Source organism: Theropithecus gelada, chromosome 11 (assembly GCF_003255815.1).
Source record: "Theropithecus gelada isolate Dixy chromosome 11, Tgel_1.0, whole genome shotgun sequence".
Taxonomy (NCBI): domain Eukaryota; kingdom Metazoa; phylum Chordata; class Mammalia; order Primates; family Cercopithecidae; genus Theropithecus; species Theropithecus gelada.
This window is the reverse complement of record NC_037679.1, coordinates 67,811,585-67,833,211: the sequence shown is the minus strand read 5'-3', so window position 1 is coordinate 67,833,211 and position 21,627 is coordinate 67,811,585. Positions and strand designations below refer to the sequence as shown.

The window sequence follows — 21,627 nt, the reverse complement described above, 5'->3', positions numbered from 1 at the left end:
ACCTGGTTGGGAACCTGGGGCTAGAAGAACCTGTAGCATAGGAAGTGTTAGGATATGAGCTCTAAAGAGCCACTTGGAGACTGGAGGGCGTGGTCCATTAGGACGGGGTGCCACCAGGCAGATGCTCTCAGAAATGCCCAGAGCCCCATCTGTTTGGCCATTATCTGTATGGTTGTGAGGCATAGCGGTGTTTAGTGTTTGACCGTCTTGCAGTTGTAATTGTTCTTCCAATGACTATCCAGCTTTTCGGAATCTTTCTGAGGCAGGGACTTTCCTCACAAGTGTGGCCTGTTCCAATAATGCTTTCTGATCCTGAACGGAAATCGGCCTCTTGTGGCCTGTGCCCATCGTCTTGATCTGAACCATGGGAGCGGTGTGGAAGCCCAGTCCTCCTGACTGTAGAGTACAGCACACCTACCAAATGCCTCCGTGGATGTCTCATTTAGCCCCTTCATCCCCCTGGGGTGGGTAGTCCTACCTCAGGTTTTACACATGACAGAAGCTCACGAGGCTGCAGTGATTACCCCAGGGCCATCCCAGTAAGTGGCCGGCCTGGGACTTGGAGGCAGGGCTTTTCCTGTGGACCTGCTGAATGAATAGATCCCACGCATTCTTTCCCAGCGGGCTGCAGCTCTCTTCCTGTACACCACCTTGCTCATTCATTCACTTCTAGGTTTATCGTGTATCGATTTGTTAGCTCTTTCCCCGTGCTGGGTGCCCCACCAGGTGCTGGGGCCACATCAGGGAGCATGGCAGACACACCTGCAGTCTCACAGAGCCCACAGGCCAGCAGTCATGGGCATGCCTTAGATGCACACACGTGCACTCCACTGCTGCCTGGCTGGAGGAGACAGGCCCATGTGCTCATCCGCACCGCCCCCACGGTGCTCTTCCCTCCCACCCTCTCCTCCCTTTGCCTCCCCTCGGCACCCGACTTCCCTCTCCCTGTGGTTCCCTCTCCTGTGGTCCCTCTCCCTGTGGTTCTCTCGCCTCCACTGCATGCTCCTCCCTCAGGTTCGAGTCTCTGCACCCTCTGAGCAGGAGCCACAGCCCACGTGTGGGCACTGACCCCAAGGCCAGGGCAGGTCTCTGAGGTTGGAGAGGGCGGTCGAGAGGCCACCCAAGGTGAGCAGGGGCCTGGCAGGAACCAGAACTAAGCAGTCCTTCCTGTCGCTGGGCCTGATGCAGCTGTCTTCCGTGCCCGGGGAATCCCGGGGGCTGGGAACTGGGCCTTCTCCTGCAGCTCCCACATTGCCTGGGCACCAGGCTGTTGTCTTCCTTCCTGGCTTGAAAACAAAGTCCAGGTCCCCACCAGAAGCGTTTGACCTGCTGAGGGAGCAATATACTTGTTTTTTCTAAATTCCTTCCTTGGGATTTTGTTTTTTGATTCCCCCTGCCAAAAAAAAAAAAAAAAAAAAAAAGAAAGAAAAAGAAAAGAGACGAGCATTGCCCCCAAAGGGGATCTTCATAAGAGTCCAAGTGCTGTCCAAAAGGCAGCATTGGAATGACGGCTGCTGCACAGGCTCACACACTCTCACTCAGCTTTTTGTTTATGTTTTTGTTTTTAAGACAGGGTCTCACTCCATCACCCAGGCTGGAGTGCAGTGGTGCGATCTGGGCTCACTGCAACCTCTGCCTCCCGAGTTCAAGCGATTCTCCTGCCTCAGCCTCCTGAGTAGCTGGGATTACAGGCATGCGCCACCATGCCTGGATAATTTTTGTATTTTTAGTAGAGACAGGATTTCGCCATGTTAGCCAGGATGATCTTGAACTCCTGACCTCAAGTGATCAACCCTCCTCGGCCTCCCAAAGTGCTGGGATTACAGTCATGAGCCACCGCACCCAGCCTCCCTCAGAGTCGTGTATCTGCATGTGCATCCTGGGGAGACCAGAGCAGCCACGCCACCCTAGGGTTCAATCTTGGATTCTTTTCTCTTCTCTTCTTTTCTCTTCTCTTTTCTTTTTCTCCCTTCCCTCCCCTTTCCCTTCCCTTTCCCCTCCCTTTCCCTTTCCCCTTCCCCTTCCCCTTCCCTTCCCTTCCCTTCCCCTTCCCCTCCCTTCCCCTTCCCCTCCCCTTCCCCTTCCCCTTTCCTTACCTTTCTCTTTCCTTCTTCTTCTTCTTTTTTTTTATGTGGAGACAGGATCTCCCTCTGTCACCCAGGCTGGAGTGGTGAAATCACGGCTCATTGCAGCCTTGACCTCCCAGGCTCAATCATTTCTCCTACCTCAGCCTCCTGCGTTACTGGGACCACAGGCCCATGCCACCATTCCCAGCTGATTTTTTTAATATATATAATTTTTTTTTTTTTTTTTTGAGACGGAGTCTCACGCTGTCACCCAGGCTGGAGTACAGTGGCGAGATCTCAGCTCACTGCAAGCTCCGCCTCCTGGGTTCACGCCATTCTCCTGCCTCAGCCTCCTGAGTAGCTGGGACTACAGGCACCCGCCACCATGCCCGGCTAATTTTTTGTAGTTTTAGTAGAGACGGGGTTTCACCGTGTTAGCCAGGATGGTCCTGATCTCCTGACCTTGTGATCCGCCCGCCTCGGCCTCCCAAAGTGCTGGGATTACAGGCGTGAGCCACTGCGCCTGGCCAATATATATAATTTTTTTAAAAAATCACTATTGCATGGGCTGGTCTCAAACTCCTGCTCAAGCAGTCCTCTTGTCTCCACCTCCCAAAGTGCCAGGATTATAGGTATGAGCCACCACACCCAAGCAGGATTATGTTTTCAATTCGGATTGGGAACGTTTTGAGTGCCATGAGCGTACACCACCATCCACGCATCAGTGTTTTGCCATCAGTGAAGGACTCCATGATGGAGTCTTGGAACAGATTGGTTTCCTGCCTGGACCGCCAGACCCATCTGGCTTCTCTGTTCCTGCCATACAGGCCCTAGGAACTTGGAGCCTGCTTTCTTCTTCTGCAATTGCTCCCACCCACTTTATCCTTTGGGGTCACTCTTCCTCTAAAGATTCAGTTTCCTTAGCTACGTATCCCTTTCCTGCTTCCCATATATGCTCCCCAGGTGGAGACAAGAGGACTGCTTGAGCCCAGGAGTTTGAAACCAGCCTGGGTAATATACTGGGAACTTATCTCTACAAAAAGTTTTTTTAAAGAAAGCTGGGCATGGTGGCATATGCCTGTGGTCCTAGTTAGGAGGCTGAGGTAGGAGGATTGATTGGGCCCGGGAGGTGGAGGCTGCGGTGAGCTGTGATTACACCACTGTACTCCAGCCTGGGCAATGGAGCAAAACGCTGGCCCAAAAAAAGAAAAAGAAAAATACACTTCCCATGGGCCCACCTTCCTTGTGAAAATCTTATTGTTAATCATTGTAGGACTGCTGGAAACTCACAAAAGGAATAGCTAGGGGACGATAGGAGATAAGGGCAGTTGTTGCAGTTCTGCCTGGTCCCTGTTCCTTGCTCCTGGCTCGAGTTGAAGGTTGTGAGCAGAAGTCCCCTGTGGGCTGACCCTCTTGCGCATCTGTGTCCAAGGGAGGCCGGTCTAGGGGTTTAGTTTCCACATGGTTTCATGTGCTCCATATTTCCTATGGGCAGTCTCATCCCTGCCCACTTGTCCTCCGCCTGTCCTGGGAGGCCCCACCCCTGGCCTAGGCCTGGCCTTGGCGCCCCGTGTCCTGTTCTCTCTGCAGCTCTCTGTGCTGTACCCACCTCCTTATCAGTCCCTGGCAAGGGTCATCAGTGCTCAGGTTGGGTCTTCTAGACTGCATGTTCCCAGGGCACCATCTGACCTGGCTTCTGCCTATCGGACTTGGGCTCCACAGGGACCCCTTCCTTGCCTCCTCCTAGCGCTGACACAGCCACGTGGTCCCTAGAGCTCTGTGAGGCCCAACATAAATTATATTTTGCAATACTGTGAGAGAAATACAATTAGTCCCTCCAGAGTGGGTAGGATGGCAGGGAGGGACCTCAGAATTTGCCCAACCCAAAAAAGCCTGAGTGTCATTGGCCAGAAGGGCTTGGAACAACCTTCCCCACAGATATAGAAGCATGGGGTTGAGAAGAGTCCTGCATGGGGCAGGGTGCTACCCGGAGGGGAGCTGGGTCTGTGATCCGCAGAGGCCCCACCCACACGGGCACACAAAAACATGACCGTGGTGTTGGCAGCAGCAGAGATGGAAGCATGAGATTCCTGAGGTCCACGGAGCTGGCCCTTGGCACAGTTACAGCGGCTTCTCACAAGCCAACTTTTAAATGCCTGAAGAGTTTTCATCATAATCTGAGGACTCTCCGATAAGCCCTTTCTTTCCCTGTTTTTCAGTGGCGCCAGTCTCTGCAGTCATTTGGTCTCATTTCACTGGTAGGATGGGCAAAACAAAACCAGATTAAGCAAGGTTGTAAAACAGCAACCACACTAAAGGCGCAGGTGCACAGGTTCGAAAGTGAGCTCTGGGAACGGTGTGAGCACACTCCCCTCCTTGCCACCCAGGACAGGCCGGGCCGGGCTTGGCCACTGGTGCTTGCCTATGTACCCCCGAGTACACATGTGGCCTCCGCCAGCAGAACACCAGCCCTGGGCGGCTGCCTCCCTGCTGCAGAGTGGGCATGCGGTCAGCGCACACTGCACCCAAGAGCCTCGGCTGAGCACTTACGGAGTTGTGTCCACAGGGCCATCCCAGACCCGTGTCTTCTAGAATTCATCAGTGAACAGTTCCTATGCAGACAGCCTGAGGGCCACTCCCACACGTACATCCAACAGCCCGTCCTGGACCAGGTGATAAGCTGGAAAGGCTGTGCATGTACATGGGTAGACACTGACTCCACACGTCTTCTCTCCCCTCTCGCAGTAAAAGCTGCACCATTGGGATGGTTCTCCGACTGTGGAGCGACACGAAAATCCACCTTGATGGAGATGGGTAAGGAGGTCTTTAAAAGATTCTCTCACTGCATGTAGGCTTTGAAACACGAGCTGGTTCGGGCATCCTTGGATGATCATTAGCACAGAATGACACGTGTGGCGGGAGTGTCACAGCAGGAGAATTCGTATTGCCTTCGAGTGAGCTCCACGAGGGAGGGTATGTTTTGGACGTCCCGTCAGGGAGTTTAGCTCCTGAAGTATCAGTGGGAGCGATTACAGGAGATAGGCTGCTAGTGTGAAGTTCAAGACAGCGGTAAACCGATATCCATCCACCACCTCAATGGGTTAAGTGAACTCTCACCACATGCCCTCCACAGGGCTCGTCCTGAAAGTTCACGGATGAATGTGGTGCAGTAGGAACTCACCAGCTTTGGGGGTACAAGGAAAGACATACAACTGGCAGGCACAACAAGGTTTCAGGTGCCACCCTGGGAGCCACAAAGGAGGAATGAACCAGTTCCACCCGGGCAGGCAGGCAGGGGATGAGGGCTGTCCAGCGTCCGCACGCGTTCACTCCCAAGGAGGTGCGTGGGCACGGTGACGAGTGGGAAGAAACAGAATAGGAAAGTGGCCCGACACGGGGATTCTAAGCAGGTCAGAGTTATGTTGCTTCATAGGATGGGAAGAGAAAAATAAAAATTTGATTTGTTGTTTAAGCGATGGGGTTATGGGGATATTTTTCCTTTTTAAAATTTATTTTAATATATTTGTATGATTTTTTTTTCTCTTTTTTTCAATGGAGTCTCACTCTGTCACCCTGGGTGGAGTGCAGTGGTGCGATCGCGGCTCACTGCAACCTCCACCTCCTGGGTTCAAGCTATTCTTCTGCCTCAGCCTCCCAGGTAGCTGGGATTACAGGCATCTGCCACCATGCCTGGCTAATTTTTGTAGTTTTAGTAAAGACGGGGCTTCACCATGTTGGCCAGGCTGGTCTTGAACTCTTGGCCTCAGGTGACCCATCCTCCTCAGCCTCCCAAAGTGCTAGGATTACAGGCGTGAGCCACCACCCCTGGCCTGTATTAATTTTTTATATTTTATATTAGTATTTTTAGATTAACACATTTATATTAATGTATTAATAGATATTTTTATATATTGATTATTTTCCGTGCAATCCTATGAATATAGTTTCCATGCAGTTACAAAAAGGAACAGCTGGGCCTATGGGGCAGGAGGTGGCAGGGAGGCAGGAACCATATGGGAACATAGAAGAGACGCTCTTAGAGGTCTTCACCTGGCACCCTTTGCCAGGCTTTCAGGTTTTGGTGGAACTCGCATTGCTGGGTTCAAAACAAGCCCTCCTCACCTGAAAATGTGTCTCTTTCTGTCCTTGCCCATGTCTCTGCCGAAGCAGGTTCCATAAAATCCCTCATCAGGCGGCATGAGATGTGCTTGTTCCCAGTGTGCACGGTGGGCCAGCTCCCCACTCCCAGAGTGATTTCACTCAAGGCGCTGATTTCTCACCACAGATACCTTTCTCTCTGTTTTTTATTCTCAGTGGGTTCAGCGTGAGCACAGCAGGAAGGATGCACATATTTAAGCCTGTGTCTGTCCAGGCCATGTGGTAAGTGTGGTTTTAGGGATTTTTTAACTCCCTAGAAATATTTTCTTAGCCGACAGCATGAGTAGAAAAACCCCTTCTACCAAGAAGCTCGTTATATATGTGCATGTTGAAGGGGGCACAAAATATATGTAACATAAAGTTTGTCATTTTCACCATATTTAAAGGCACAATTTTCAGTGGCATTAAGTATATTCACAATGTTTGGGGCGTTGGGTTTCTTGTTTTTTTTTTTTTGAGACAGGGTCTTGCTCTGTCTGTCTCCCAGGCTGGGGTGCAGTGGTGTGATCATGGTTCACTGCAGCCTTGACCTCCCAGGCTCAGGTTATCTTCCCGCCTCAGCCTCCCAAGTAGCTGGGACTACAGTCATGCACCACCACACCCAGCTAACTTTTGTATTTTTTTTTTAAGAGATGGGGTCTCACTATGTTGCCCAGGCTTGTCTCAAACTCCTGGCCTCAAACAGTCCTCCCACCTCTGCCTCCCAAAGTGCTGGGATTCCAGGCTGAGCCACCGCACCTGGACTCAGCCTATATTTTTGTAAAAAGAAGCAAAATGGGCTGAGCATGGTGGCTTATGACTGTAATCCCAGCACTTTGGAAGGCCACAGTGGGCGGATCACCTGAGGTCAGGAGTTTTGAGACCAGCCTGGCCAACATGGCAAAACCCTGTCTCTACTAAAAATACAAAAAATGGCCAGGTGTGATGGTGCACACCTGTAGTCCCAGCTACTCAGGAGGCTGAGGCAGGAGAATTACTTGAACCCAGGACATGGAGGTTGCCATGAGCCGAGATCACGCCCCTGCACTCCAGCCTGGGCGACGGAGTCAGACTCTGTCTCAAAAAAAAAAGTAGTAGTAGTAGTAAAAGAGGGTGACTAAATAAAACATAGATTCTTAATATTGTTTCCCAGTCTGCCTCCCCAAACCTTTTCAGTTAGTTTTTGTATTAAAATGACTTTCTAGAACTTGTTTCCTTAAGAAATGTAAGCATCTAAGCTATTAGAATGTTGATGGGGGGATGGGTGGAAATGTAATTATTTAGAATGCAGGCAGAGGTCTCTGTTGCATATTAAAGACTTTTTCTTCCAGCTGCTAAGCTTAATTGTGGGTCTTATGTTCAATATGGGTCATATGAACATCTGTTCAGGGTTACCACAGCTTCAGGAGCAGTTCTTAATTCTCTGGAGTTAATTGATTGTGAAGTAGCCCATGAACCACCTGATTGGAAGAGTTATGAAGCAGTTTGTTGTCGTTTGTTTCTGCCCCTCTTTGGAAATGATGTGGGGTGTTCTGGCCACTCTTAGATTCAATCAGTGAATATGTCCCAGGGATTAGCTCTGTGCCCTGGCGGGCTGAATGTTTCAGGCTGTGTGCATTCCCCAGCGCCCGTACGTGTAAGTGCGACTCCAAGAGTGAGCCCTTTACAAACCGCCCTTCTCAGCCGGGCATGGTGGCTCAAGCTACATCCCAGCGCTTTGGGAGGCCGAGGCGGGCGGATCACTTGAGGCTGGGAGTTCGAGACCAGCCTGGCCAACATTGTGAGACCCCATCTCTCCTAAAAATACAAAAATTAGCTGGGCATGGTGGTGGGCACCTGTGGTCCCAGCTACCCCGGAGGCTGAGGCAGGAGAATTGCTTGAACCCGGGAGGCGGAGATTGCAGTGAGCTGAGAACACGCCACTGCACTCTAGCCTGGGTGACAGAGCGAGACTCTGTCTCAAAAAGAAATAATCAACCAATCAATCATTGCCCTTCCATTCCCATATTTGAACCCCTTTGTCAGAGGAGAAAACCCCACATCTCTTGTGCCTTCCCAGGCCTGACCCAGCCTTCTCCTCTCCCCAGGTCTGCCCTGCAGGTGCTTCACAAGGCCTGTGAAGTGGCCCGGAGGCACAACTACTTCCCTGGGGGCGTAGCTCTCATCTGGGCCACCTACTATGAGAGCTGCATCAGCTCCGAGCAGAGCTGCATCAACGAGTGGAACGCCATGCAGGACCTGGAGTCCACGCGGCCCGACTCCCCCGCGCTGTTTGTGGACAAGTAAGTGCAGCACCGCCAGTGTGAGCGCACCCGAGCCCACAGGCACCTGCCTCTCCCCCACCTGCGCTGTGCCCGATCCTGAACCTACACTGGGCCACACCTCCCCTGGAGTCCCCTGAGTGAGAGCCCCAGCTTTCTCAGAACCAGCATTTAAAGCGGGGGTCTATGACACAGGCCCCTGTCCCGTGCAAAAAAAAAAAAAATTGATGAATTTGGTGAATGCATTTCTGGGGATGGGGTCCATAACTCCCATCAGACTCTCAAAGGAATGTGTGGCCCTTTGTGTTCCCAACTCCTTGCAGTACTCTGTGGTCTGGCCTTTTCTCTTCAGATTACCAGAGACTTAATTCCCAGAGCCTCCCGCTCTGCTCTGAGGAAAATAAGGAATGTGTCCTCTGCTTCCTTGGATCCAAAAACACCACAGCTGAGGGCACCCTGCCTTTGCAGCAGCCGTGGTGAACCACATGACCTGTGTCCTGTGACCTATGACAGCACTGACGTGGAGGGGCCATAACTCCCTGAAGTCTAGTTAGGGAGTATGCTGGTCGCCCCTCCCCTCAGGGTCAGGACCCTGCTCCCACAGTGTGGTGTTCCTCCAGGACACTGCATTTTGGGAGTACTATGGATAAACCGCAGCGTGTTCAGGGGGCAGAGACCTGAAGGGTGGGAAGCCACATTAGAAGAGGGCCTTGAAATCATGGAGGAAGGATAGTTGCCTTTGAATATTTGAAGATTCCTTATGGGGAAGAAGGATTATCCTGGTCTGTGTACCCCCTAGAGTTAAAACCAGAGCAGGGAAATACCCAGATTTTGATTCCGAGGAAGAAGGGGATAGTGGGAGCTGCTGCAGCCGGACCGGGCTGCCTCGAGACAGTGAGGTCCTCATGCCCGACGTGTTTGAGCAGAGACTCAAGGGCCCAGGGCCCTAGGGATATTGCGCTGGCCATCCCGGCATCTTGCCCTAAGAGCGTCTGAGCAAGGAGTGAGTTTCCACACTGTCCTCCTCCCCTCTTGACCTGCTCCCCGTTCTGTTGACTACTGTGGGAATTCTAGAGCTGCAGTGGGTTTTCTGTGCACCTCTCCCTACTGCCTGAGAACGTGCACACCACGAAGTGTGCTCTCCTTGCCAAGCCGCGTTCTGTTTAGACCCAGGAGCATCTGGCATTCCTGTAACCTCTGACCTCAAGCTTTCTACAACTCCTTGCTCTCCTAAACGTCGTTTTTTTCCAGGCCCACTGAAGGGGAAAGGACCGAGCGCCTCATCAAAGCCAAGCTCCGAAGCATCATGATGAGCCAGGATCTAGAAAATGTGACTTCCAAAGAGGTAAGACAACTCCTCCCTTTATTGCAGGTCAGAGGTCACGCAGCCTTCATGTGTCCTGCTCCCAAAAGTGCAGCAAAAGCAGGCCCAACACCTGGTTGTCTTTACCTGTCCCCGTGTTAGCCCCTGGAGGCTTTTTTCCTGCCTTGTTCTACAATCGCAGCAGGCCTTGGAGTCAGACTCCAGTTTGATTCCAGATCTGCTGCTTATCAGCTATGAGACATTGAGCAAATTTCTTGGCCTTTGTGAGCCTCACCTATATGACCTTTGGGGAGAATTCCCTGAGATCCGCAGACTGCACCGAGAAGCATTAACCTGTTTTAATAACACCTCCTTGTTCTCTCTTCCGCTCCCTATTACCTTGGGTTTTTTTTTTTTTTTTTTTTTTGAGACAGAGTCTCGCTCTGTCGCCCAGGCTGGAGTGCAGTGGCCGGATCTCAGCTCACCGCAAGCTCCGCCTCCCGGGTTCACACCATTCTCCTGCCTCAGCCTCCCGAGTAGCTGGGACTACAGGCGCCCGCCACCTCGCCTGGCTAGTTTTTTGTACTTTTTAGTAGAGACGGGGTGTCACTGTGTTAGCCAGGATGGTCTCGATCTCCTGACCTCGTGATCCGCCCATCTTGGCCTCCCAAAGTGCTGGGATTACAGGCTTGAGCCACCGCACCCGGCCTACCTTGGGTTTTATGGAGGAGACAGCAGACTTGTTTTTCCACAGGATAACAGCTGACCTGCAAGTATCAAATTCTAGAATAATTTCTCTCTCCCTTTTTACCTTTTCATGTTTTTTCCTGGATCACTTTTTTTTCCATTGCTTTTTATTCAAAGCATGCAATGAACTATAATAAGAGATTAAACTGGGTGGATCTAAGAGGTTAAAATTGACATTTTAAAAGTTCATATATAATCTCTTTTTTTCTTTTTTCTTTTTTTTTTTTTTAAGAGACTTGGTCTTCCTGTGTTGACCAGGCTGGTCTTGAACTCCTGGCCTCCAGGCGGTCCTCCCACCAAGGCCTCCCAAAGTGCTGGGATTACAGGCGTGAGCCACTCCATCCAGCCCTGTCTTTTAATTAATGAATACATTTTTTAAAAATCATATTGTGATATCTTTCCAAGAAAGATAGAACTGATTTTAGATTATTTGATGTATTTGACATTTAATTATAAAAGCAAAAGCACTTTAAACTTGGTAGAAGAGATCTCATGGAAATCAAATTCCTTATTTGAAATAATAAACTTAACCCAGTTGAGTTTACTTCTAAGCTGAGTAACCTGCATTCCTGCCACCCACGCATGTATGTTGCGTGTGTCTAAATGTATTACCCTGAAAGAGAAAAAAACTACCATTTTTGGAAATAGCCACGGTTTGTATTGTAACTTTAATTCTTTTGAGGCGGACAGTTGTTTTCTTTAACAAATCACTTTTCCTAATATTTTCTACTCCACAGATCCGTAATGAATTAGAGAAACAGATGAATTGTAACTTGAAGGAATTCAAGGAATTCATAGACAACGAGATGCTACTTATCTTGGGACAAATGGACAAGCCCTCCCTTATCTTCGATCATCTTTATCTCGTAAGAGGCATGGCCCTGGCAGTATCTGGTTTAGGGGACATAAATCAGACCCTGGTTGTTTGGAGTTTGCAGCAAGTCCAGGAGAAAAAGCAGGCAAAAAACTTAAGTTGCCGGAGCCTCCATCCTGGCTGGCAGGAGCGCCCCTCTTTGGCGCCTTCCCCGGCCTGCAGCCTGCTGATGTGCTCTTGAGCCAGCTGTTTGAGGCGTGGCTCCCGGCTGAGCTGCGGGGAGTTGTTTGGGGGCTATTTAGCCTAGTTAGCTGGCATGTGTTTCAGACTCCCTCAAACCCTTTGTCTTCTTCGGTCACCAACACATAGGCCCCATCCGTTACTTCCAAGTGGTTTGTGGGCTAAAAAAGCCCCAGTTACTAAAGGAAGCATCCTCACCAAACCCCAGAATTATGCCTAGACATCCTGAGACGTGAGACATGAGAAACAACAGGGAGGAGAGATCACACGGCTGACACGGAGCTCCCGCCGAGCTTGCCCAGACAGCTTTTCCATGCCCGGCTCCAGGGCCGCTGGAAGCCTTCACCCTGGTCCTGTAGCTCTGGGTGGGTTGTACTGATTTCTGTGCACCTCCGCGGCTAGCTCAGATTATCTTAATGCTGTAAATCTCCATAGAAGGCAACTGGCAGGTTTTCAAAGTCAGAGAGGCTATAGAGGAAGGCACGTTACTGAAATTAGAGAGGCCTGGTGGTGTAATGAAGATCAAGGCCCACCAGGGCCCGGGTTCCCACTCCTCAGCCTCAACAGCTATATGGCTTGGAAGAAGTCACTTTCCCTCTTTTTTTCTTCATCCTATACCCCAAGGGATGACTATGAGGATTAAATAAAATACAAACTGGGCACAGAGGCTTATGCCTGTAGTCCCAGCTACTCAGGAGGCTGAGGCGGGAGGATAGCTTTAGCCTAGGAGTTCAATGCCAGCCTGGGCAACACAGTGAGAGCTTGTCTCTAAAAAATAGGTTTTTTAAATAAAATAAAACAAAAAATACATATTTAAAGCACCGAGTGCAGTTTCTGTAGGTGCTAATAAATGGTAACCATTGTTAGAGGAGAAAGCGCTTCCTGGGAAAGCTAAGGAAGTAAATTTAGTGCTAGTAAATTTTAGTAAATTTTGTTTTCTGTAGGAAGTAATTAAGAGTTATGTGTATGTCATGATATCTATGTAGATATATAGATATGTGTATTTTTAATATATTTCTGTGTACAAATCTATATAGATTTCATAGTTATTGATTAAGATGTATGTACATGTGTGGATTTGAAAGCCGTGGGCAGTTGTGGGCACTGATCTCTCTGGAAGTCTCTTGATTTCCCTGGTCAGAAGGGAACAGAAGGCACCTCTGTCCTGTCTTTCTCCACTAGGTGGCAGTCACAGCAAGAGGATGCTCACAGCTTCAGTGGCGCTCGCGTTATTTTTTTAGTGTGGTTCGGTGCTTTATGTCACTTTTTCCATGAGAGATACTAAAGGAATTTTTATGTTTGGGCCTCACCCTCAAATATGAAAATTCAACTAGTGTCGCACATTGCCAGCTTGCTTAGGGCCCTGCCACCCCTGGTCCTGAGGGGTCTGCCCTCTTGGGAACTTGGGAAAGGAAGTTACAAGGAAGACAAAGGTGGATTCTTTTGCGCTTTTTTTTTTTTTTTTTTTTTTTGAGACGGAGTCTGGCTCTGTTGCCCAGGCTGGAGTGCAGTGGCCGGATCTCAGCTCACTGCAAGCTCCGCCTCCCGGGTTCACGCCATTCTCTTGCCTCAGCCTCCCGAGTAGCTGGGACTACAGGCGCCGCCACCTCGCCCGGCTAGTTTTTTGTATTTTTTAGTAGAGACGGGGTTTCACCGTGTTAGCCAGGATGGTCTCGATCTCCTGACCTCGTGATCCACCCGTCTCGGCCTCCCAAAGTGCTGGGATTACAGGCTTGAGCCACCGCGCCCGGCCTCTTTTGCTCTTTATGACACTATGTTGTTCGCATTTCCTAAGAGGAAAGTGATCATTTTTTCTTTTCTTTTTTTTTTTTTTTCCGCCGTTCCATGTCCTTTGAATGCTTGGGAATGGAAGGTTTTTCAACGATACTAATGATGAAAAGTACAAAAATTTAGTACTTTTAAAAGTACTAAATTAAAACATGTTACAGAAAGTCTGCAAATAGAAATAAATCTAAAGAAGAAAAAAGCATTCCCAGTCTCACATATCTAGAGGTAGTCCCTGTTAACATTTTGGCATATTTATTTTCCCATCTTCGGTTTTTTTGGGGGTTTTTTAAATGCATATGTAGCTTCTTTAAAAAGAAACAGAGAAGGAAAGGATCACACTGTTTATGTTTATATAGTCCAGTATCCTCCTCTCTTTTTAAATTTTTTTTCCTTACATGGTATTTGCCTGTGTCATTAAATATTCTGCAAAATTTATTTGTTTTAAAGACTCCATCATGAAGATCCAGCCTCATTTATTTTACTCATTTTTTCCCATTGGACGTTTGGGTGGTTTCCACTGGTTTATTACAAATAATTATAAATATCCTCCTACCTAAATCACTGTGTGAATTCTGATTATTTCCTCAGGATAGCTTTTTGTAAGTGGAATTATTGGGTCAGAGGGTGGGAACTTTTTCAGTATTGCCAAAATACTTCCCAGAAGGTAGAACGGTTCCTGCTTTAATTAGTGGCTTGTGAACATGCCCTTCCCTGGGTGGGAGGTCGCAGGTCATCGCCTCTGCTTACAGGACCCCACTGGACTCTTAGGAAAGGAAGTTGGGAGACGGAGAGCAGGTTTTCTTGGACCTGGTGTTTCCCTAAGGCCAAGGGGCCAGTGAGGACCGGGACCCTTCCCTCCCTCTGTCCCTCCCTCCCTTCCTCCCTTCCTCCCATGCTGTGAGTACTCACTCAGGAACCTCCTTGAATATCAGCCGCTGGTTCTCTCTGTTCTCTGAGGCCAAGGGGCCTTGAAGTAAGACCTCACTGCCAGAGCTAGGGCAAACCGTGCATCCCCTGAGCAGCTCTGAGGCTGACATGTGACACTCACAGGAGTTTGTGTGATCTGTCTCCCAGGGCTCTGAATGGAATGCATCCAATCTGGAGGAACTGCAGGGCTCAGGGTGAGTCTCCTCCCCTTGTCTTTCCCTGTCCTTCCAGGCAGCTTAGAAACCCTCCACTCTGCCATGGAGGGGGAGACCCTGGGGCTGCCTGCCTGTAACTGCCTGCACCCTGGTCTCTGAAGTGGCTGCCAGGGGTTGATGTGCATAGCTAAACAGATGTGCTTCCAAACACCACGCCCTGAATAATTCATGGAGTTTAGATTGTGCTGAGGTCTCTTGTGATTGTGTGGGTTGAGGAAAACTTAAAATTACACTCTTAATTGCTGTAGGACTGCCTGGATATTGATTAGGCCCTGTGCTGCCTCCCCCCTGGCCTCCCTGCCCCGCACAGTTGCTGCAAACCCTAGTGTGGATGCAGAGGTCTGCTGGCTGTTTCGTTAGTCAGCAGCTCTGATCCCTGGGCCTCTCTGGGCTCTATCTGAGCTTATGCTTTGGGGCCTGGTGGGAATCTTGCAACTTCACGCTCAGTGTTGGCCAGAAGCACATTCCTGTCGTAGTCTGACAAACACTCAGCAAGGAGGAAAAATGTTTCAATCTAGACCTTCAAGAACAGATGTCTGGACTTTTTTTTTTTTAAACACAGTCACAAAATCACCGTTCTGTGGGCCTGACATAATGACGTTCTAGAATTACCACATTTAAAAATCAAGACTAAACAAACCTTAAAATACATCTTTAGAACTACCGGTTAAGATGCATTATTTCAACAGAAAGTACTCTTAAAACGTAAGGCCATACCCTTTTGTGCTTTCGTCTTGCTGGGAATAAATTAATGATTTTCGTAGGTATTTTTTTAAGCATGTCTAAATATTATGAAACCTATTTGAGATGTTTTCTAACTCCTGACATTATTTTCTTCCAGAAGTAAAAGTATTGATTAAGTTTAGATAACTACAGAACCTGGGTTAGCAGACCCTGTCAAATACTTAATTATCTGTCTTGCCTTTTTTCAAAAAAAGATTTAAGGCAATTCCCAAGGATATAGGTAATGGATGGATATAGTCTGCTTTTTAGCTCTTTAAGAGTGAAGACACTGGGATTTTTTTTAAGCCTCTGTATATTTATAATAGTTATGAATAGTTATAAATTTAAGTAATACGTATATTTAATTTTCCAGAATGCTTTAAACTGAGCTTTCTTTTTATAAGGTCTTTAAAATAATTTGGTTTCTTAGTATAAATATAACAACATTCTCACCATCGAGAGGGCATTTAGAAAATACAAAAAAACGTAGCTATTAAGGAAAAACCAAAGTCCCACCACGAACATATGACCCTTGGTTAATGCGTGTTTCCTTTTCTTTTCTCTGCCAGTTTTTTATTACCTTGCTTTTCGTTGTTTCTCATTCTGATTCTCCAAATATGTTTCTTATTTTTTTCTCATTGCAGGGTTGATTACATTTTAAATGTTACCAGAGAAATAGATAATTTTTTTCCTGGCTTATTTGCATATCATAACATCCGAGTCTACGACGAAGAGACCACAGACCTCCTTGCCCACTGGAACGAAGCGTATCATTTTATAAACAAAGCAAAGTAAGTGGGCAGAGAGGTGGGGCTGAGGATGAAACGGACCTGCGGAGGCTGGGAGAGTGGGAACAAACGGGACTGCAGACGCAGGAGTTGGCTGGTGGGAGGGGGGAACTAACAGGACTCCAGACACAGGAGTCGGCTGGTGGGAGGGGACTTGATGTGGGATGGACCTATGCTTTTAGTCGCAGGACGCCAAGCACCAAAGGAGAAAGGTGGTTGCTTCTCTCCAGGTAGAGTCCCTATTGAGCTTAGGCTCTCCCACCTGTCTTTGATTGTGACACTTGACCCCAGTTGTCATCATCAGCTCTGATTCCAGGCAAGCCCCAGATACCAAATGGACACTCAGGGACCCCACCCCTAGGAAGTAACTGAGCCAAAGGCGGGCTAGAGGACAACATGCATGGATGCAGCTTAGAGCTGCTTTGGGACTGTCTCCCTAAGAATACGGCCCATCTTCCCTCCCTGAGTTACTGTCACATGGAACAGGACAGCACATCGGAGGTCATGGCCAGCCCCACTGCCCCTGAGCCTGTCACTGGTTTCACCTATCTCTGATGCTCATTTTATTCCCCTGCGAAACAGCTCTGCCTTACTGAAGTCAAGAACAGAAAAAGAGAACCCTTTGAGATGCTGTCCAGACAATCACCCTCTTCTGCTTTGTCTCCCTCTGGGTCAAAGCCACATGATGTGTCCTTAACCAAATCTTAGTTCCCTTGTATTCCCAGGAGACATACTCAAGACTCCCTTGACGGTGACTTCAGACCAGCAGTTAGGAGGGAAAAAACCCACTGAGATCTGCAGGAGAATTTCAAGCTTGGGGTATAGGAAACCAGAGCCGGCTCCCACCTGCTGGGTCTGCCTTCTGTACAAATAAAGTTTCGCAGGTGCTGCCCTTACCGGCCTGGCGCTCCCTCACATTCTTGAGCAAGTGATACTTAAAGAAACACTGTCCCCCGGGCCATATCTGGTAAATCAGCCAGGCCTGGGCCAGCACTGCCTCCTTACAAATAATGGGCCAGCCCCGTCTCCCACTCCTGGCTTTCCTCTGCGGCTGCCCTCACTCCTGCTCCCTGGCCCTCCTCTCTGAAGAGCGTCTCGCTCTCCCCAGGGCCTTGCAGCTTTCAGTTTGCTGACCCCATTTTTCTGCAGTAACTCATTCACTGTCTCCATCTGCTGTAGCAGCTGAGGAGCTCTTGCAAAAATCCTGTTAGCTGCCCACTCTCATCCCAGGGTCCCCTTGCCCATCCCAGCCATGTGAGAAGATTCTCACTTGGTCCTTGAAGGCAGCCAAATGTTGAAGCTCTCCCTGCAAACAAAACATGGCCAGGCCAGAACAGATTTCTTTTGATATCCCATTGTGTGCTAATTGATTCTGCAGTGGTGGTATTTCCTTTAGAGGGTGTGTGGACATCTGCTCCGTAAACATTAAGATGTAGGAGGATTTCAGCGGTAGATAACTACAGGGTTTAAAAAAATGATTCAGGTAAAACCTGAGAAAATGAAGTCGTTGGAGCTTTTTAACTCGTTCCCCACTGCTTCTCCCCCATCCCTCCTCCCTAACTGCTTCCACCCCTGCAGGAGGAACCATTCCAAGTGCCTGGTGCATTGCAAAATGGGCGTGAGTCGCTCGGCTTCCACAGTGATAGCCTATGCAATGAAGGAATTCGGCTGGCCTCTGGAAAAAGCATATAACTACGTGAAGCAGAAGCGCAGCATCACGCGTCCCAACGCAGGCTTTATGAGGCAGCTGTCTGAGTATGAAGGCATCTTGGACGCAAGGTAGGTGCCTGCCTGGAGAGAAGGGTTGGCAGGCAGAGCTGGAGCGGCCGTGTGGCCAAGCCAGCCGGGCCTCTGTCGGCAGCAGAGCGTGCTCCCATTCGGCCCGGCAGCCGCTTCCGCAGCCAAAATCCTGCCTCTCAGGGGGAGCCAGTTTGAGAAAAACAACTATTGTTTCGGCTTTGATGAGTGGTTTCCAGGAGGGATCTGTTTTGATTTTCTTGGCACACACATAAAGCTGGTTTTGCTGCCGGAGGGAACGGTGCCTAGGTTCTAAGCCAAGGCCTGGCCTCATGTGTGTGGCGTAGGCACGTGCGCATCCCGCTTCCTGGGCATCTGCTTTGTGCCAAGCCCTGTGCACCGGCTTTGCTGCAGGAAAAGCCAAGGACTTGGAGAGGCACAGCAACCAGGTTCCACCACTGATGAGCAGGGCAAGTCAGGGCAAGTTCATCAGTCTTCCCGAGCCTCAGTTCCCTCTTCTGAGTTAAGAATTAATGCCCACCTTAGCCGGGCCTGGTGACAGGCACTCGCAGTCCGAGCTGCCAGGAAACTGAGATGGGAGGATTGCTTGAGCCCAGGAGTTCGAGGCTGCAGCGAACTGTGATCGTGCTACTGCACTCCATCCTGCATGACAGAGCGAGACCCCATCTCTTAAACAAAAATGCTTCTTAAAACACTGAGTCAGGGGTGGTGGCTCACGCCTGTAATCCCAGCACTTTGGGAGGCCAAGGCAGGTGGATCGCCTGAGCTCAGGAGTTCAAGACCAGCCTTGCTGATGCAGTATATATTCTTGACCCCTTTGTGGGACTTCTTACAGGGGTGCCTCATTTACTCAGCCCGCCCCACTCAACCCCTCATGGGAGGGACCGTACAAGCGAACTAGTGCAAGAACTGGAGTGAGTGAGTGAGTGGAGGAACTGGCCTCTTTGGCACTGGCAAGAGTGAACTCTGTGCAGGCCCCACAGCAGCGTCCGGGTGCGGGTGCCTGTGACCCCAAGGTCTCAGAGTGTGGTATAATATCCTTTCGCTCTGCCATCCGCAGATAGCAGTGTGTTACCAGCTCAGTGGGCCCTTTGCTTCATCGTGTGAGGCAGCTGCCTTCTGCCAGCAAGGGCAAAGGGCCAGTGTGACAGCATTTTTGGGTACTCACACCTGGTGTGTCCTGAATTCTTGTCTGGTGCCCAAGAGGAATGAGGTCACATGGGCGAATTGAAGAATGGTGAATGTGGAGAATTGTATTGAGTGATGAAAGGAGCCCTCAGCAGAGAGGGGAGCCGGAAAAGGGATGGGAAGGGAAGGTTGCTCTCCCCTGAGGTCAAGCCACCTCTCTGCCTCATCCAGCCTCCATCTTCTGAAATCAAGCTGCCTCTCTCCGACGTCCAGGCACTTCTTCCTGATGTCCAGCTGCTGCTTCTCTCTGCCAGTTGAGTCTGTGGTCTTTATAGGCACAGGATGGGGGCAGAGTGGGCTATAGGTAGTTTTGGAAAAGGCAACATTCAATTGGTAAAAAGACATTATTCAGAAGGAGCCAGTCGGGAAAGAGCAGGCACACCGGGATGAGTGTTCTTACTCTGGGACACAGGTTTCAGGCTTTTCGGCTTGAAGGTTGGGTTTTGCCAGGGACCCGCCCCTGTCTGCCTAGAATTTCTCTGCCTCCTATTGCTGTCATTGGCAACATGCTGAGTCCCTGTCTCTACCAAAAGTACAAAAAGAAATAGCCAGGTGTGGTGGCGTGCACCAGTGGTCCTAGCTGCTTGGGATGCTGAGGTAAGAGGATTGCTTGAGCCCAGGGGGCAGAGCTTGCAGTGAGCTGAGATTGTGCCATTGCACTCCAGCCTGGGTGACAGAACAAGACCCTGTCTGAAAAAGAAAACAAAACAAAACAAAAAACAATGAATGCTCACCTTAATGTGGGTGTTAATGGTACAGGTGCTGTGGAAAACAGTATGGTTGTTTTTCAGAAAATTAGGGGCCAGGCACGGTGGCTCACACCTGTAATCCCAGCACTTTGGGAGGCCCAGGCAGGTGGATTACCTGAGTTCGGGAGTTCAAGACCAGCCTGACCAACAGGGATAAACCCCATCTCTTCTAAAAATACAAAATTAACTGGGTATGGTGGCGCGCACCTGTAATCCCAGCTACTCAGGAGGCTGAGGCAGGAGAATCGCTTTGAACCCAGGAGGCAGAGGTTGCAGTGAGCCCCACGCCCGTTGCACTCCAGCCTGGGCAACAAGAGTGAAACTTTGTCTAAGGGAAAAAAAAAAAAAAGGAATAGAATTATTATATCATCCAGCAATTTCACTTGTGGAAATATATCCAAAACAATTGAAAGCAGTGTCTCGGAGATATTTGTACATTAGTGCTTATAGCAACATTATCCACAATAGCCAAAAAGCGGAAGCAATCCAAGTGTTCATTGATGGATGATGAACAAACAAAATGTGACATATTCATACGGTGGGGCATTACACAGCCTTAAGAAGGAAGGAAAGTTTGACAGGCTACAACAGGCATGAGCCTTCATGACATTGTGCTAAGTGAAATAAGCCGATCACAAAAAGAGAACTACTGTATGTTTCCATGCATATGAGCTACTTAGTCAAAGTCATAGAGACAGAGGGTAGAATGGTGGTTGCCAGGGACTGGAGGAAGAAGGGAATGAGGAGTTATTATTCGTTGGGTACTGAATTTCAGCTTTGCCAGAGACAGAGTGTTCTGGAGACTGTAGTCTGGAGGCTGCCTGGATGGTGGTGATGGTTGCACAACATTATGAATGTATTTAATGTACACTTAAAAGTGGTCAAGATGAGGCCGGGTGTGGTGGGTCATGCCTGTACTCCCAGCACTTTGAGAGGCTGAGGCGGGTGGATCACTTGAGGTCAGGAATTCAAGACCAGTCTGGCCAACAAGGTTAAACCCCATCTCTACTAAAAATACAAAAATTAGCTGGGTGTGGTGGCATGCACCTGTAATCCCAGCTACTTGGAAGGCTGAGGCAGGAGAATGGCTTGAACCTGGGAGGCCAGGAGTTCAAGACCCCAGTGAGCCGTGATCGCATCAGTGCACTCCAGCCTGAGCAACAGAGTGAGGCCTTTTCTCAAAAATAAATACATAAATAAAAATTTTAAAAATATATAAATAAAAAGTGGTCAGGATGGCAAATTTTGTTTCATTTATTTATTTTTTTGAGACAGGGTCTCACTCGGTCACCCAGGCTGGAGTGCAGGGTATGATCATGACACCTCAACCTCCCAGGTTCAAATGATTCTCCCACCTCAGCCCCGCAAGCAGCTGGGACTACAGGTGCGCACAATAGCCGGCTAGTTTTTTGCATATTTTCTGTAAAGACAAGGTTTTACTATGTTGCCCAGGCTGGTCTCAAACTCCTGGGCTCAATCAATCCTTCCACCTTGGCCTTCCAAAGTGCTGGGCCACCACATGTGGCCCACATTTTATGTTATATGTATTTTAGCCATAAAAAAAATTTGAGGGTCAGTCGCTGTAATCCCAGCACTTTGGGAGGCCAGTGCAGGCGAATCACCTGAGGTCAGGAGTTTGAGACCAGCCTGGCCAACATAGTGAAACCCCATCTCTTCTAAAAATACAAAAAAAAATTAGCCAGGTGTGGTGGCGCGTGCCTGTAATCTCAGCTACTCAGGAGGCTGAGGCACGAGGATCACTTGAACCCGGGAGGCAGAGGTTCCAAGATTGTCCCACTGCACCCCAGCCTGGGTGACAGAGTGAGACTTCACCTCAAAAATTGTTTTTAAAGAATACCCACCCAATAGGGCTGCTGTGAAGTTTGCGTAAGTGCTGTCTGTCAATCAAGCAAAATGACCCAG

The 21,627-nt window shown here is 49.2% G+C and overlaps 1 protein-coding gene across 2 annotated transcripts in view; it reads left to right on the top strand.

The window, feature by feature from the left end:
* The window catches only part of SSH1 (slingshot protein phosphatase 1), a 76,191-nt gene that overhangs the window by 41,908 nt on the left and 12,656 nt on the right, over nt 1-21,627 (top strand). For both annotated transcript variants that reach the window (XM_025401866.1, XM_025401867.1), the window contains 8 exons: nt 4,812-4,880; nt 6,381-6,446; nt 8,291-8,485; nt 9,716-9,809; nt 11,252-11,380; nt 14,431-14,477; nt 15,866-16,012; nt 17,588-17,788. In XM_025401866.1, the coding sequence (XP_025257651.1) occupies nt 4,812-4,880; nt 6,381-6,446; nt 8,291-8,485; nt 9,716-9,809; nt 11,252-11,380; nt 14,431-14,477; nt 15,866-16,012; nt 17,588-17,788 (948 nt within the window). The remainder of the gene's footprint in view (nt 1-4,811; nt 4,881-6,380; nt 6,447-8,290; nt 8,486-9,715; nt 9,810-11,251; nt 11,381-14,430; nt 14,478-15,865; nt 16,013-17,587; nt 17,789-21,627) is intronic.